General features: G+C 35.0%; 1 protein-coding gene across 1 annotated transcript in view; it reads left to right on the plus strand.

Annotated features, from left to right (window-relative positions):
* The window catches only part of LOC126814591 (N-acetylgalactosamine-6-sulfatase), a 36,982-nt gene that overhangs the window by 15,053 nt on the left and 6,800 nt on the right, over positions 1-15,129 (plus strand). The window contains exons 4-10 of the mRNA XM_050539844.2: positions 585-687; positions 4,407-4,550; positions 6,677-6,740; positions 8,967-9,094; positions 11,741-11,877; positions 12,171-12,274; positions 13,097-13,233. Coding sequence (XP_050395801.1) covers positions 585-687; positions 4,407-4,550; positions 6,677-6,740; positions 8,967-9,094; positions 11,741-11,877; positions 12,171-12,274; positions 13,097-13,233 — 817 coding nt within the window. The remainder of the gene's footprint in view (positions 1-584; positions 688-4,406; positions 4,551-6,676; positions 6,741-8,966; positions 9,095-11,740; positions 11,878-12,170; positions 12,275-13,096; positions 13,234-15,129) is intronic.

The raw sequence follows: 15,129 nt of genomic DNA on the forward strand, positions 1-15,129 counted from the left end.
TATAGACGACTACTTAATCAATATCAGCACATCGTCCCATTTTCAAGCCATAAATGGCTGCCATCTTGGAAATATGCAAAATTGGTGAATTTGCGATCATTTTACACAGTTGTAACTGGCAAAAATGGAATCTGTGTACCTGAAAACATATACATGTATATTGACACCAAAGACGGTAGAAATGGAATCTGAGCCCCTGTAAACATATATTGACACCAAACACTACTACATAATCAAAATCAGCACATCGGCTGATTTTCCTATTAAAATTGGTTGCCATCTTGGAAATATCTTCATGAAGTAATAGAGAAAAATCTGAAATATAGTCAAGACCCCTGCCAATATTAATACATTGCCAAATCACAGTTGATATGTCGATACCATTATAAATAAGGTGAAAATAAAAAAATAAGTTGGAATATTATTGCAAAATGGCTACCCTCAGACAATGGCCTCCCACACTATGAAGACCTACTCAGAAAAAATGTCAATATTGGTTTTCTGTCATCAAAACCTTCAAAATAAAGCTTATTCCACAATTTATACCCGAAAAGCCGACGGATGGGAATTATGTTAATTTTCAGCATACACACCACAAGATATTGCTGGAGGTATTCCTGACGCAGAAATTTTATTTCCTGAACTTTTACAGAGTAATGGCTATAGAAGCAAAATCATTGGAAAATGGTATAAATATTTGGTCTTGGATAGCATGCTTGATGTTTTTGTTATCCCCTACCTTTCAAAAACATCCAAAAACTATTAAAATGAGTTTGTTGGTCTGTCTGTCCATCACACATTTTGGGACTCAATAACTCTGCTTGAGGTAGAATATTCACTACATGGGGGAGATGTTATTTAGGTGAATATTTGGACTGAATTCAATGATGGATATTTTCTGGTTAGGTTAGACAGAGATAAAGAAATTCAATTGGTTGAGACATTAGGACACAATAACTCTGCTTCTAATTGAGTAACTTAGTGTATAAGCACAAGACCCCTTAATTTGGTTAAAAAATCAAATAGTTGATTTTATCGGATTTGAAGTGTTCATTTGTTTTGTCAGGTAGCAATTTGTCTTCATTTAAAAATTTATGTCCATAGATAAAGCTAGTGTTGAGGTATATAACAGATTTTGAGACCTACAAAATCGTAAATGAATTGACTTTTGTTTAGTCTTTAAAAGTTTGATCCTTTATCGAGTTTGTCCCATGATCCCATCACTAATCGACATTAGATCAACCCTATTGAATACCTTATGTCATTCTAAATCAAATTAGTCTGGGTTATAATTGAGGGAGGTGCCACCTGGAGAGGTAGAAATTCTCATGTGTTTTTTCTAGACCAGTTTTTTTTTTATTCTAAACATGACTATATGGGGTAAACAGGCTGTATCCTGAACCATTTTCTGTGAGGACGCTTTTTCCAATTTGGCCACCAAAATCTGATATATATTGACTATGTGGGTTAAATAAGTAACAATTTTGCATGCTTGACCACTTTTTGCATTCATTTTTTTTTTAGTTATTCCCAAACAAGCTACAATTGTGTGGTAGAGTGAATTTATTTATGTTATGGGTATTTTAATGATCACTATGCAAATTTAATCTTAAGCAATATGTCACACATCACTGCACCTTTAAACTCTCCTGTTCTGTACACTCTTCTTAAAGTATCCAGTGAGTTCGAGTTCATCCTCTGCTCACTTGGGTTCATTTTCACCTATGACCTGAAGGTTTCTTGTATTTGTATGTTTAATCACCTGGGTCACTCTTAGATAGAATTTTGTAGAGTAAGGTTGCATGTTTCATTCAATCTTTGTATCAGTTTTATACTTAGAGTTTCAGTATTGTCGATTTTTATTTTCATCAATCGTGTGCATTAGTAGCATTATTATCTACAGATTTGTGTTTACAGTTTAAGGAGAGCATATAAGGTACTCCACCTCATTCCAGTCTCTGGCTACTTTCATTTAAAAACCCCTTCTTGGGGCTTTTTACTGTATAGTAATAAATAAACCGCTGTTATACCGAACCCTTGTGTGGTTAATTTATTCATAACTTGACCCCCTACAACAACTGTATTCCAGACTCTAGAAAGTGATAAAAAGTGAGAATGCTCTTCAAAATGGCTGCCAAAATCATAGATAAACTGTATATATTTTTTAATAAGCATTTATTAGGCCCCGAAATGGTCATATTTTGCATTAATTGTGATTAGAGATAAACACAAAACATCTTCATATACTACCACACACACATTTTATAAAGAGTTAAAATGATGAGGACGCTCTTCAAATGGTCGCTAACAGTTCAGAGAAAAAGATATGGGCCTGTGTAGGTATAGAAAAGATTATTGAGGCACATTTGACCTCTTTTTGCATTAGTTTTACATAAGAGTTATTTGAAAAGAATCCACATGTGTGACAAATAATCTATATGATGGTGAAAAAAGGGGGCGTTCTTCAAAATGGCCACTAAAATCCATTCTAAATTAAAATTAATATGTCCATTTATATAGCTCTAAATCCACAAATCGTACTCATAGCGCATACAGCAACAATACAAAAGTCTTTTGGCTCTACGTTTATTTGTCATTAAGCTTTAAATAAGCATTACAAAGTGTAATATGTTGATGTGTCCAGATAGTAAGTTAAAATTTAGTAAGTTGTTTCTATATGATCACAGAAAAGATGTTTGACATCTCATTCTTGAGGGAGCTTAAAGGGTAAGGGCTTATACTGAATTGTCCTTATAATGTATCCTGGTATGACAAATCAATCGCAATGTTATATCACAACTCCAAAGCTGTTTTAGGTGGTACAGATTTCAGCTAATCTAGCCTAGCTGTGGACTGGAAATTAGATAACTCTTGTCAGGGATATTCTACCACTACAAATGTCTGACAATTACATAGCTCTGTCAGGGGTAACCCACCACTAGAAATGTCTGTTAGAGTGTTTTTGTAACACCTGAAGATGTACGGTACACTGCTGTATGATTTTCATGTGGTACACTTTTGAGCTAATCTAGCCTAGTTTGGGGGCATGGCATTTTGGGCGTGGAATACCACACCCACCACCAGAAACCCGGCAGACTTACATTCTGATGATACCAGATATACATGCATTGATACCATATATGAGAAAATTGGTACACTTTTCAGCTAGGTTAACCCCCTGGGCTCCTGCTCTATTAAGTTCAAGTTACTCCTCTTCGTCTTCAAAGCGTTCAACGGCAAAGCTCCATCTTATATAAAAAGTCTTGTAGAACCCTATACTACCAGCAGATATCTCCGTTCTCAGAAAAAAACACTTGCTAAAATCTCCAGCCATTAAGTTAAAACTTGGAAAACATGCTTTTTCTTATGCTGGTCCTTTTCTATGGAATAGACTACCACAATCAATGAAACAATTACCATCTGTGGGCCATTTTAAATCTCAACTTAAAACATTCTTATTTCAAAACCCTGATCTGTAAAAAATCAGTGAATATAAAAATCAACCGCGCCTTAGAAACTGTTTTCTTCAGTATTAACGCACTTTATAAATGACGATATTATTATTAAGTGGATGGCGACAATGCTGTCTGAAGATGTGCAGGAACTGTTTATTGACGTGCGAGGACAATTCAGAATGCAGTGATCTGAGCGACTTTGAAAATTAATGTTGAGAGTGATTTGTCATACCAGGATGCCTTATGTTTACCTCTAATCAAAATTTATGCAAAATATGACCATTTCGGGGCCTAATAAATGCTTATTAAAAAATAATCAAAACTCTAATCAAAATTTATGCAAAATATGACCATTTCGGGGCCTAATAAATGCTTATTAAAAAATATATACGGTTTATCTATGATTTTGGCACCCATTTTGTAGAGCGTCCTCACTTTTTATCACTTTCTAGAGTCTGGAATACAATTGTAGCTTGTTTGGGAATAACTAAAAAAAAACTTATGCAAAAAGTGGTCAAATATGCATCATTGTTACTTATTTAACCCACATAGTCACTATATATGAGATTTTGGTGGCCATTTTGGAAAAAAGTGCCTCCGGGAAAAAGGTTCAGAATACAGCCTGTTTACCTCATATATTCGTCTTTCGAATAAAAAAAAACTGGTCTAGAAAAACCACATGAGAATTTCTACCTCTCCAGGTGGCCCCTCCCTGAATTATAACCCGGACTAAATAGGTTTAGCTTGTTTAGTCGGTATATTATTTGTTCTATTGTCTAAACATTTAAACCATCTTCAGCTACTCAAAATCAAAATAACTAGGTCTTCAATATATAAAGATACTGATATTGTATGAAAACCCTAACCTAATTATGAACAATTTTCAACACTTTAATTGATCATTATAAACAAATGAAGTTGCTTAATCTCAAGTTGGCTCTTGTTTTTAAGGCATTTGGGGCAACAACCACAATACCACCCTTTAAAACATGGTTTTGATGAATGGTTCGGTGCTCCTAATTGTCATTTTGGTCCATATGATGACAAAAAGACACCTAATATACCTGTATACAGAGATGCTGACATGGTAGGAAGGTACTAGTAAACTTCTCTAATATATTTTATTTTACTTGAATTGAGTAGAAATAGATATTTGTTAATGAAATGTTACTTTAGATTTTCCATTGAAAAGTTTGTACAAATTTACAAATACTAACCAACAATGATGAAATTACTGTATCACTAATGATTTAAATTACATTTTGTACAGTTAAATCAGTGATTCTCAACCGATGTGCCGTGGAACACAGGTGTGCAGCGAGATCTCCCTAAGTGTGCCGCAAAATTTTGAACGACACCCTAAAAAAATGCGAAAAACCATGTGATCCCAATTGACTATTCACTGGTGTGTACTGATGAGTTCATAGCTGTGTTTTTCTTTATTTAATTTGAGTCATTCTATGTGTCTATGACTAGTCTCTGTCTACGGTTGTATGCCGTTTGACTTGCCATGTTTTTATTTTGTAAACTTCAAATATTTTTTATATACTATTCAAAAAAAGTAGGGGATATATGATTTTTAAGTGTTATTAAAGTCACCTAATGAAACTGACGAAGAAACAAATGACAAAATGAAATGAAGTTCACATTCATCGATTTATTCCAAATGATCGTTAGACTAAGTAAGGCACAGACTGACCATTATAAGGGTAAAATGATACCCGGAGTCAAACAGCAAAGTTACCACAGCATCACAACCAAGTCAGTAACGGGTAAATCCTCCTCTGTTTGCCAAACAAGCATTGATCCGACGTGGCATACTCCTAATGAGACGTCTAAGGTCATTTTGGTCCAGATTGTCCCATTCCTGTTGCAACGCAGCAGCAAGTTCTTGGACATTGGCAGGACGTTGTTGACGTTGACGTAACCTCTGTCCAAGCATGTCCCAGACATGCTCGATGGGGGAGAGGTCGGGACTCAGTGCTGGCCAAGGTAATGTGGTGATGTTCTGTTGTTGGAGGTAACCTGTAACGATCCTGGCCCTGTGACATCTTGCGTTGTCATCCTGGAAGATGAAACGGCGGCCATGACGTCGTGCGAACGGCACAACATGGACTGCCAAGATGTTGTCCCGGTAGTACTGGCCTGTAACACGCCGTTCTTCCAGCAACAGTGATGCCTCCCCACACCATAACAGAACCACCCCCAAATCGATCATGTCTGATGACGTTAACGTCTTGGAAGCGCTCGTTTCGACGACGCCACACCCTCCTACGTCTGTCCAAAAAATCAACAGTGAACCTTGACTCATCTGAAAACATCACATTGCTCCAGCGTCGATTATCCCAGTGTTGACGATCCCTACACCAACGACGTCTTGCCTGAATGTGATGATCTCTCAAACAAGGGATCACGCGAGGACGTAGGGCGCGAAGGTGACCCCTATGCAGTCGATTCCGAATCGTCTGGCCACTCACTCTCACACCAGTGTCTGTTTGAAGACGAGCGCTGATCTGATTTGCTGTGATGACACGATTTCTCAAGGCCAAGGTACGGATAAATCGATCCTGGGCTTGAGTTGTCGCCCTTGGTCGACCTGAGCGTGGTCTGTCCTGTACAGATTGTGTATCACGGTATCTGGACCATAGCCTGCTTATGACAGACTGAGAAACATTCATCGTCCGCGCCACAACCGCCTGTGTTGTGCCGATCTGTAGCATGCCAAGGGCACGTAACCTTTCATTTTGGGTAAGCCGACGCATATCAAAATTTGTTTTTTGGTCACTAAAACAATTAAACTGATGTTTCCACCCTGGAATTCAATGCCACAATGACTGTAACATTCAAAGTCAGAGTCGTGCAAATCTTGGGTTGGACCCCCATGATGATCCCAAGCATCACCTGCATTCCATGCGGTAGCTATTGGTGCGTTTGGGCGTCACATGTAACTGGAAATGTTTCTTCTGTTAGGTTCTATAGTGACTTTTTTCGTAGTCATTTGCATATTTTAGTATTATGCCCCCAAAATCAAATATCCCCTACTTTTTTTGAATAGTATATATATTTAGCAAGGTGTGACGCTATTTTTTTCATGTGTTCCAAGGTGTGCCATTATCAAAAAAAAGGTTGAGAACCACTGAGTTAAATACTGAATAATGAATAATAAGATAATTTCTGTACGATACCCGTGATAAGTGTGTTGATTTGTCTATATTTTGTAGATATTATGAAGATTTTATGATAACATCTGATGGAGAATCTAATTTAACACAAATTTATATACAGGTAACTGTTGACATGATATGCCATTCCTCTATATGTATATATATATAGAGAAAAATTATTTGCTTGTTAGTTCATTATTATATCAATAGTAAACCAAACATCAAACTTATAAAATAATTTAATGGTGATATTTATGTTATATTTGGTGTACTATTTAATTATGAAATTGACAATTAATGATTATAGCTATGTTATGTATGCTAGAAAGATATTCACTCCTGTAACACCTGCTAACTAGGCTAGTACATGTATCTATTATAACAAATAAAGTTTGTTTGATTTTTTGTCATAGGAAACCAAACAGTTGAATTTATTAATTTTAAAATATCCTATAGTAACCAGTTTCTTGCAAGTTATTTTTTTTTGAGTGGTTTAATATCTTTTGTTGTTCATTGGTTAGTGGTTGAAAATTTATGGCTAGTTATATTGCATGTATCTGTTGACTGTTACAGATTTGGTGTCTCCGGTCTTCAAATGTTGTTGATTATGATCTCACTGAAGTTTATTTTTGTAGCAGTATTTATATATTACTTTAGCTACAAGAAATGACAGGTGTCATGCAAGAATAAGGCCTTGACAGAGCATACATACCAGGGCTTGCCACGAGACGCCAGTGATTACTCGTGTGCACACAAAACGCATACAGACTTGTTTTTGCGTGAGTAGATAGTCGCTCGCGCACATCGTTCAAAGGATAGTTGTTAACGTACCAAACTCTTTTCATCAATATTTATCATTTTTACAAATCAATTGATTTTTGGCTAAATTGCAATGCGTTCATTATAATTTGTTGATTAAGAAGTCAAACATCTTACTTATTGACTACAATAACAGTCATATCATCTGGTTCATAATCCGAGTAATTAGCACATTTAACAGTGATTTTGATAATTCGGTAAAAAAACAAAACAAGTAATCTGATTATTCATAAATGGTCCAGTAAGTTGCCTTTTTTTTAAAAATAAGCCACGTGGCGAATGAAGGCGTTCTCGGCATTGTGAATCTCGGGATTGGCGCCATCCTTGACGCTCGATCCGTATGAATTCCAGGTAACAATTGGATCATACATTTAATGAATACACTGACCAGTTGTTAGTTAATTTTAAATCTTCATTGAATATAATCCACTGATAGAACACCAAAACACAGAGAAACAGTAATTAATAATATATTTTTTCCAACAGAATCTCCAATGCCGAATCCCTAACACACGTGACATGCATCGGTTGGAATTAGGTCAATAAATCAAGCGATGCTAGATTTAGTTTTAAATAACATTCACCATAATGATTATTCATTTTATAAACATGCTGACAGGTTTAATTTTAAATATTGTTGTTATTATTGAAAGCTATGTCATAGTGGTGTGGTACGGAATTTTATTTTGTAAAACAATTTCAATTATGGTTGTCACGTGGTCATTGTGCCTTTTGTCTATCATCTACGAATGAATAAAAACTTTGCAAGTTACGTGATAGAAAAAAACAAAAATTTGTGTCAAATATGAAGAAATACCATGGTGCTGTGTCTGCTTATTTTGATAAAAAAAATCCTTATTAAGATCGACTGATGAACTACTATTATTATTACGAACATTTCGCTTTATCCATAGAATAAACAAAGACAGTAATTTATTCGTGAATAAGCTGGTACGTGAAATAGATATGGAAAATTTCCGGAAAGGTGTACAATGTACCTAAAAAATTCAGAAGGATGTACAGCGTACCTTATTCTTTGTGGTAATCACATATATTAGCCTATTCAGAATATGGCATGCTCCATAACAAATTACCAAGAATTATTTTTGTTGAAGTATGGTTATTTTAAAGGGAATGGGACCTTATACTTATCCTATTTCCTACGGGGAGGTCATTTGTCTCAATTCTGGCAGGTTCATTTCAAAATGGATTAAGAACCCTGATTCTTCACTCATTCAGTTTGTTACTGATAAAACAACTATTTTATTCCACATATGATTTTTTTGTCTTTATTGGTATGCAGCCTATTGCTCACATAAAAGCGAATTTGCGTGAGTAAATTTGAACACTCGCCATACTTGTGCAAAGTTAATTTTGCTCGAGTGTTTGATTGCTTGCCATCATTTTCTTTGTGGCAAGCCCTGCATACTTTTTTTAGAACACCCATTCTACTTTTTACTCCTTCTAGAACACCCAATTCAACTTTTATTCATTCGGAAAATATTAACAAAGTCATCCTGTTTTCTAGGAGGCACTAACATTTATTCAAAAAGAAGCTGCTAGTAAGCAACCATTTTTACTGTACTGGGCAGTTGATGCTACACATGGTCCTGTATATGCCTCCCCAGCCTTTATGGGAACCAGTAACCGAGGAAGGTATGTGTGACAATTAAATCAGCTATTTTAACATCTTTTTTTTTTTTGCTATGGCATATTATATTGCACACACTTAGTTCATTGTTCTTTGTACTTGTAGTTATAATTTTATTTTAGTGATTAAATAAGGTGGAGGGAGGGGACAACAGGATTATGTATTTTTTTGTCTTTGTGTTGCAAATCTTTACAATTTGAAAACCCATCTGGATGTCTAAGGTCCTGAAAAGATATCCTCAATTGAAGGCAGTTGTCTAAGTTTTATATTTCAATACTAGGTTTTACAAGCATCATTATTTGTATGAATCAAAAGAAGAAAGACATAAATACAGAGGAAGAAATAGGAAAAGTTAAACTCCCAATTATATTGTACTAATTTGTACGATCCTTTGCAGGTTGCCTATCAAAAAGGTTTGTTGTCTCTACATGTGTCCTTTGTGATCCAAGAAACTATTAACCATTTCCACGAACGCTCAACTGATATCTCTATGTCATTTTTGGACAGCACCAAAGCTTTTGGTTCCGTGTGGCATGACGGACTGCTTTTTAAACGTTATGACGCCCCCCTCCCCCCTCTGGAATCTTATTGACTCGATGTATAGGAGTACGACTAGTAGCGTCAGATCCGATGGAGCTTACTCCCGTGAGTTTGTCCTACAGCGTGGAATGCGACAGGGCGGTGTGTTATAAGCAAAGTTCTACCTCCTCTATATCAACCAGCTTCTTGACGATGTATCTAGTTCTTCGAAAGGAGCATTTGTTTTGGACATAAATTGTAGCTGTCCAACACAAGCTGATGATATCACCATAGTTAGTCCGAGTGAGAAGGGCTTACAAGACCTAGTGAATAAGTGTCAGACTTACAGTTCAAAATGGCGTTTCAAGTTGTGGACCAGTAAAAGTGTTCTCCTTAAGTTCCAATGTAAACCGAACAGAATTGTAACTAAAACGTGTGTGTCACTTTTTGACTCATATCTACCAGTCAACGAATCTGTTAAACATGTCGGTGTTATCTTAAATTCCAGCAGAAATAACAAAGACCGAACTGCAGAAGCCTGTAGAATTATTCCATCTCATTTGGCTGTAATACAGCACTCGGTTGTTTAATAGTTGTGTATATCCCAAAGCCCTGTACGGCTGTCAGCTTTGGTTTAACCTTCCAGAATCCGATATTGTGTCACTAGAACGCTCCCAAAGATATGTCTGTAAACGCATCCAAAATCTTCATAATAGAACACGAACTGATATTTGTCTTAGTCTACTCGCCTGGTTCTCCATTGAGTCATATATCGACCGCCAGAAGTTGCTATTCTTTGGTCAATTGCTAAATCTTGATCTTAGAAACTTACCGTGTCACCTTGCCATCACCAGAATCCTTGAATACGAGTTCTCCTGCAATTCCATTAATATAGGATTTATTCCTGATATATTCTGTATACTCAAGAAATATAACTTACTACCATATATCAGTAACTTCCTAGATTCGTATGTGTTTGTCAAAAATCGTATTTGGAAAACAGTCGTTAAAAATGCTATTAAACAATTCGAAATAGATCAGTGGAATATTCGCTTAAAGTCTGATCCAACGTTCGACTTATTCCGATGTGTCCAAATATAATTCTCCCCCCATCAGATATTTTCATTCTGGCGTTCCCATCCCCAATATAAAGAATGTTGCCTTATATTCATAAAAGCCCTTTCTATTGTCCGGATAAGCTGTTATAATCGCCAGGTACTGTGTGAAAAATGTGGTCAGGTGTTTTCTTGTATTGTCATTCACGCATTAATGTTCTGCAACTGGTTTGAAAACATAAGAAAGATATTCTTTTTAAAATTAGAATCACTGTTACCCCCAAATGATCTGTTCAATCTCATACATGCAAATGAACAAGAATTTTTGTCTTTCATATTCAGTCTTCATCCGTACAAAACAATACTTAAACATGCATTATGCAAGAGCTAAATCTGCCTATTTCAGGTCTTTCTTTAGGCCTGAAATGTTATCTAAATTATTAATTAGACATTAATTAACCTATCCAGGCCATAATCAACTCTAGATGGCAGCGCTAGCCTGCGATCTTTAGTGGATTGTAAGCCATTTACTGCATAACTTTCCTTCTCTATTAAACGATTAAATGGATAATCGAGACTATGCTGTTTATCGTACTGACTTTAGTAATGATGACCGAGGCTTATGGGAATTTCAGTCGCTTAGTTCTTGGTTCATAGTGGATCAATTTGAATGAAATTTTCACCAAATTGCTTTTACATTATCTAGTTTTTAACTATTATAGTGAGAACTGCCAACTCGTTACCGAATCTCCCATAATGTATCTTTAAATCAGACGCATATCTTCTTGTTCAGAAAAGTATTTTACACTTTATATTTGGTGCTTTACGGAAGGTTAGATTGTCTCCTTAAAATAATGACCAGTATTTTTTGTGATGCAAATTAATAATCTGAATACATTATTAAACCATGTTTAACTTATTTTTGTTTAATTGCAATTGTATCTAGAATCTTTTATATTTATAATCGTATGTATGTATCTATTATTTATTATGTAATTATTTTTGAAAATCTTCAGAATTGGAGGAAATAAAGATATATATTTATCAAACAATTGATCAAATAATATTTATCATCAGATATGGAGATGCTGTACGAGAGCTAGATTTTGGAGCTGGTGCAATCTTAAAACAATTGAAAACTCTGGGAATCGACAACAATACATTGGTTATTTTCTCTTCGGACAATGGTGCCGCTACTTATGCTAAAACAGGAGGTTATAATTTACTTTGTGTATTAGACTGTACTAAATGTATCTTAATAGCTAATTATAGTCATCGGTTTATGAAAGAAATCTTGATGTAAATGAGCTTTGCATTAAAAATATCTAAGACAAGAGAGGAGTAAAGGAACATTGACAGAATTTTGTTTGTAATATTTAGGTTTCTGGGTTGTAGAAATCCTGCAAATGCCGTGGTAATATGATGATTTATTTAAGGTGTTTGCTTGATAAATCCTGTATTTCTTATTCATCAAAATGTGTCTTATAATGTCATGTGGATGTTGCAGGTGGAAGTAATGGTCCATTCCTTTGTGGAAAAGAGACAACATTTGAAGGTGGGATGAGAGAACCAACAATAGCATGGTGGCCAGGAAAAATTGGAGCAGGACAGGTAAGATGACAATTCAACAAAAAATAAGCTGATACTGCCATCATCTACAGAAAGAAACAACCAGACAACTTACATCCAATAGAATGGTATCCTCAATTTGAGGCAAGACACCGAAATTTCAATTTTTTCAACCAAAAAAGATGACAGCAGCAAAAGATCCATTTAATATCTCTTACCAACATGGATTTTTGTATTCATGAGTTTGGGGGATCCCTTATTTTATGACCAACCTTGTTAGATTTTATGACCAACCTTATTTTATGACCAACCTTGTTAGATTGTTATTTAATACTTTACTGTTGAACACAGTTTTTATATGCCACCATTGGTTATGGTGTCATAACCACAACTTTTTGTGTATCAAATAATAAATATATTTTTTTGAGGATACAGTGTATCCTCAAGAAAATATATTTATTATTTGTATCCTCAAGAAAATATATTTATTATTTGATAATAAATATATTTTTTTGAGAAAAATATTTATTATTTGTATCCTCAAGAAAATATATTTATTATTTGATTTTCTTGAATTTATGGATTATTGAATGCTTTGTAAAATCTTGTGAGCATTCTAGTGGTAAGATTTATTATGTGATCTTTTTAATGCATTAGGTTGGCGAGATGAAGACGCCTATAAAATTTCAACAATTCCTAATAATTACTTGATAGAATCTTGAGAAAACTATATGAAACTATCGTAGACCAGGAAGTGTGGTGAAATGTTAGATTTTAAGACCAGAACTTAGTCTGTTCTCTTATTTGATATGTTAGTTTTAAGTAAACTTAGCTGGAAGTTATTTCTATGAATCTTTTTCATAGGTATCACATCAGTTGGGCTCTTTAATGGATTTATTTACTACAATATTAGAATTAGCAGGTATACAGAGCCCTACGGATCGTATAATAGATGGCATCAGTTTAACTAATACACTCTTTAATAACCAAGAAACAGACAGGTGGGTTACAAAATTATTCATAACCTACTAGATTCTAATGATACACATTATATAAACATGTATATTAAACGATTACTGTAATAAATACGCAATACAGGGATAAGGTCATTAGAAGTCACTGTCAGTTTCAGGAAATGGAGTCATAAGCTCCCATTTCCTTTAATAGACTTCAACCACAAATATTTCTTATGTTATATAGCATATCAAATTCTGAATGGTGTTTATAAGTACACCAGGTTATAGCAGTACTCATTATATTTTACACACAGTAAACATAGAACCTGTACTCAGTGTGCACCAGTTTAACAACGTTTTATAGCAGTTTCATCCCGTTGTTCCACAAAACCACTTCCAATAGTATTGACATCTATACTAACGGCTGTTAAAGAGGGTATTCAAAAATACTGTGACAAAATATACTCTCGTAGCGGTATAAATCAAATGTGGATATTGAAAAATTCCCCATAGTAAATTAAAAGCCTGGTTGAAAGACATTATTCACAGTGTCTTTTCATCTAAATCAGGTACTGCTAGATATCAATATTTAGTTGTAAATTACAATTCCACATATTTCGTTAAGAATCACAGTGATTCCAAAAACAAATTCACGGCCATCAAGATAATTCCGATGTTGGATTTTTTAATTGATAACATCTTTGTTGAATTTGGAGGGGAAATATATCAGCAAGTGGTTGGCATCCCCATGGGCACCAACTGTGCACCTTTGCTTGCTGATCTGTTTCTCTATTCGTACGAAGCCGATTACATACAGACGCTCGTAAAAACTAATAAACGATCAGTCAGACTTTTTACTTTCACTTATCGATATATCGATGTCGTTTTATCACTTAATAATCCTAAATTTAGTGATTATGTAGAATTCATATATCCTGATGAGCTCGAAATTAAAAACACCACTGACAGTGACAATTACGCTTCCTACTTGGGTCTGCGTCTCGATTTTGACAATTGCCATAAACTGAGTGTTAAATTGTACGATAAACGTGATGACTTTGACTTTCCGATTGTTAACTTTCCATTTATTAGTAGTAACATTCCAATATCACCAGCTTATGAAGTGTTTGTGTCTCAGCTAATTCGTTACGCGAGAGCTTGTTCCTTTTATTCTGATTTTTTAAGTAGATCGAGGCATTTGTCATCTAAGCTTCAACTACAAGGATACTTGCGCACTAAACTTATTAAAACCTTCAAAAAGTTTTATTGATTTGATTGGTAAATATAATGTGTCTCTCTCGGCTATTATTCTAGATATATTTAATTGACACGTATACTATTACTATCTCCCTGATAATGTCTACTACATCGTTAACACACTTCATCGCGTGCATTTTGCATACCGATAGTTCATTGGCCAATCACGCTATTTTACCGACATTTCGCCTAATAGTTTGGATGCAGCTATGGCGGGTGTGGCGCCAGGCAGGGTAAGCTTACTCTTCCGGACACCTGTTACCACTGTTTGTCGTGTATTTTGTACACGAGGAGCAGTCCATTTGCTGATTACACTATTTTGCATGAATACACTATTTTGCCTAGAACGTTTTTTAGGACTTCGAATTCTGTCTTATGGTTTGGATTGTTCGTACTTGGTTTTATTTTATTAAATACTAGACATAAAAAAACCATGTATGGACACTAAACTCATCATACACTCGATTACTGTAATACAGAAGAACTTGTACATATATTTTTACTGGATGCCATGTATAGTTCTGTAACCTAGCACCTATGATCTTAGTTATTAAAGAAATTAAAAGATTAAAAAGTGTTTAGCACCTGTAATGTATATTTAATGTGTATTGATAAGTCAGTAGTTACTCCCTCATAGCACACTGTATGGCATAGCGCATGCACGCTATATGATAAGGTCTGTCA

Source organism: Patella vulgata, chromosome 3, assembly GCF_932274485.2.
Source record: "Patella vulgata chromosome 3, xgPatVulg1.2, whole genome shotgun sequence".
NCBI classification, from domain to species: domain Eukaryota; kingdom Metazoa; phylum Mollusca; class Gastropoda; family Patellidae; genus Patella; species Patella vulgata.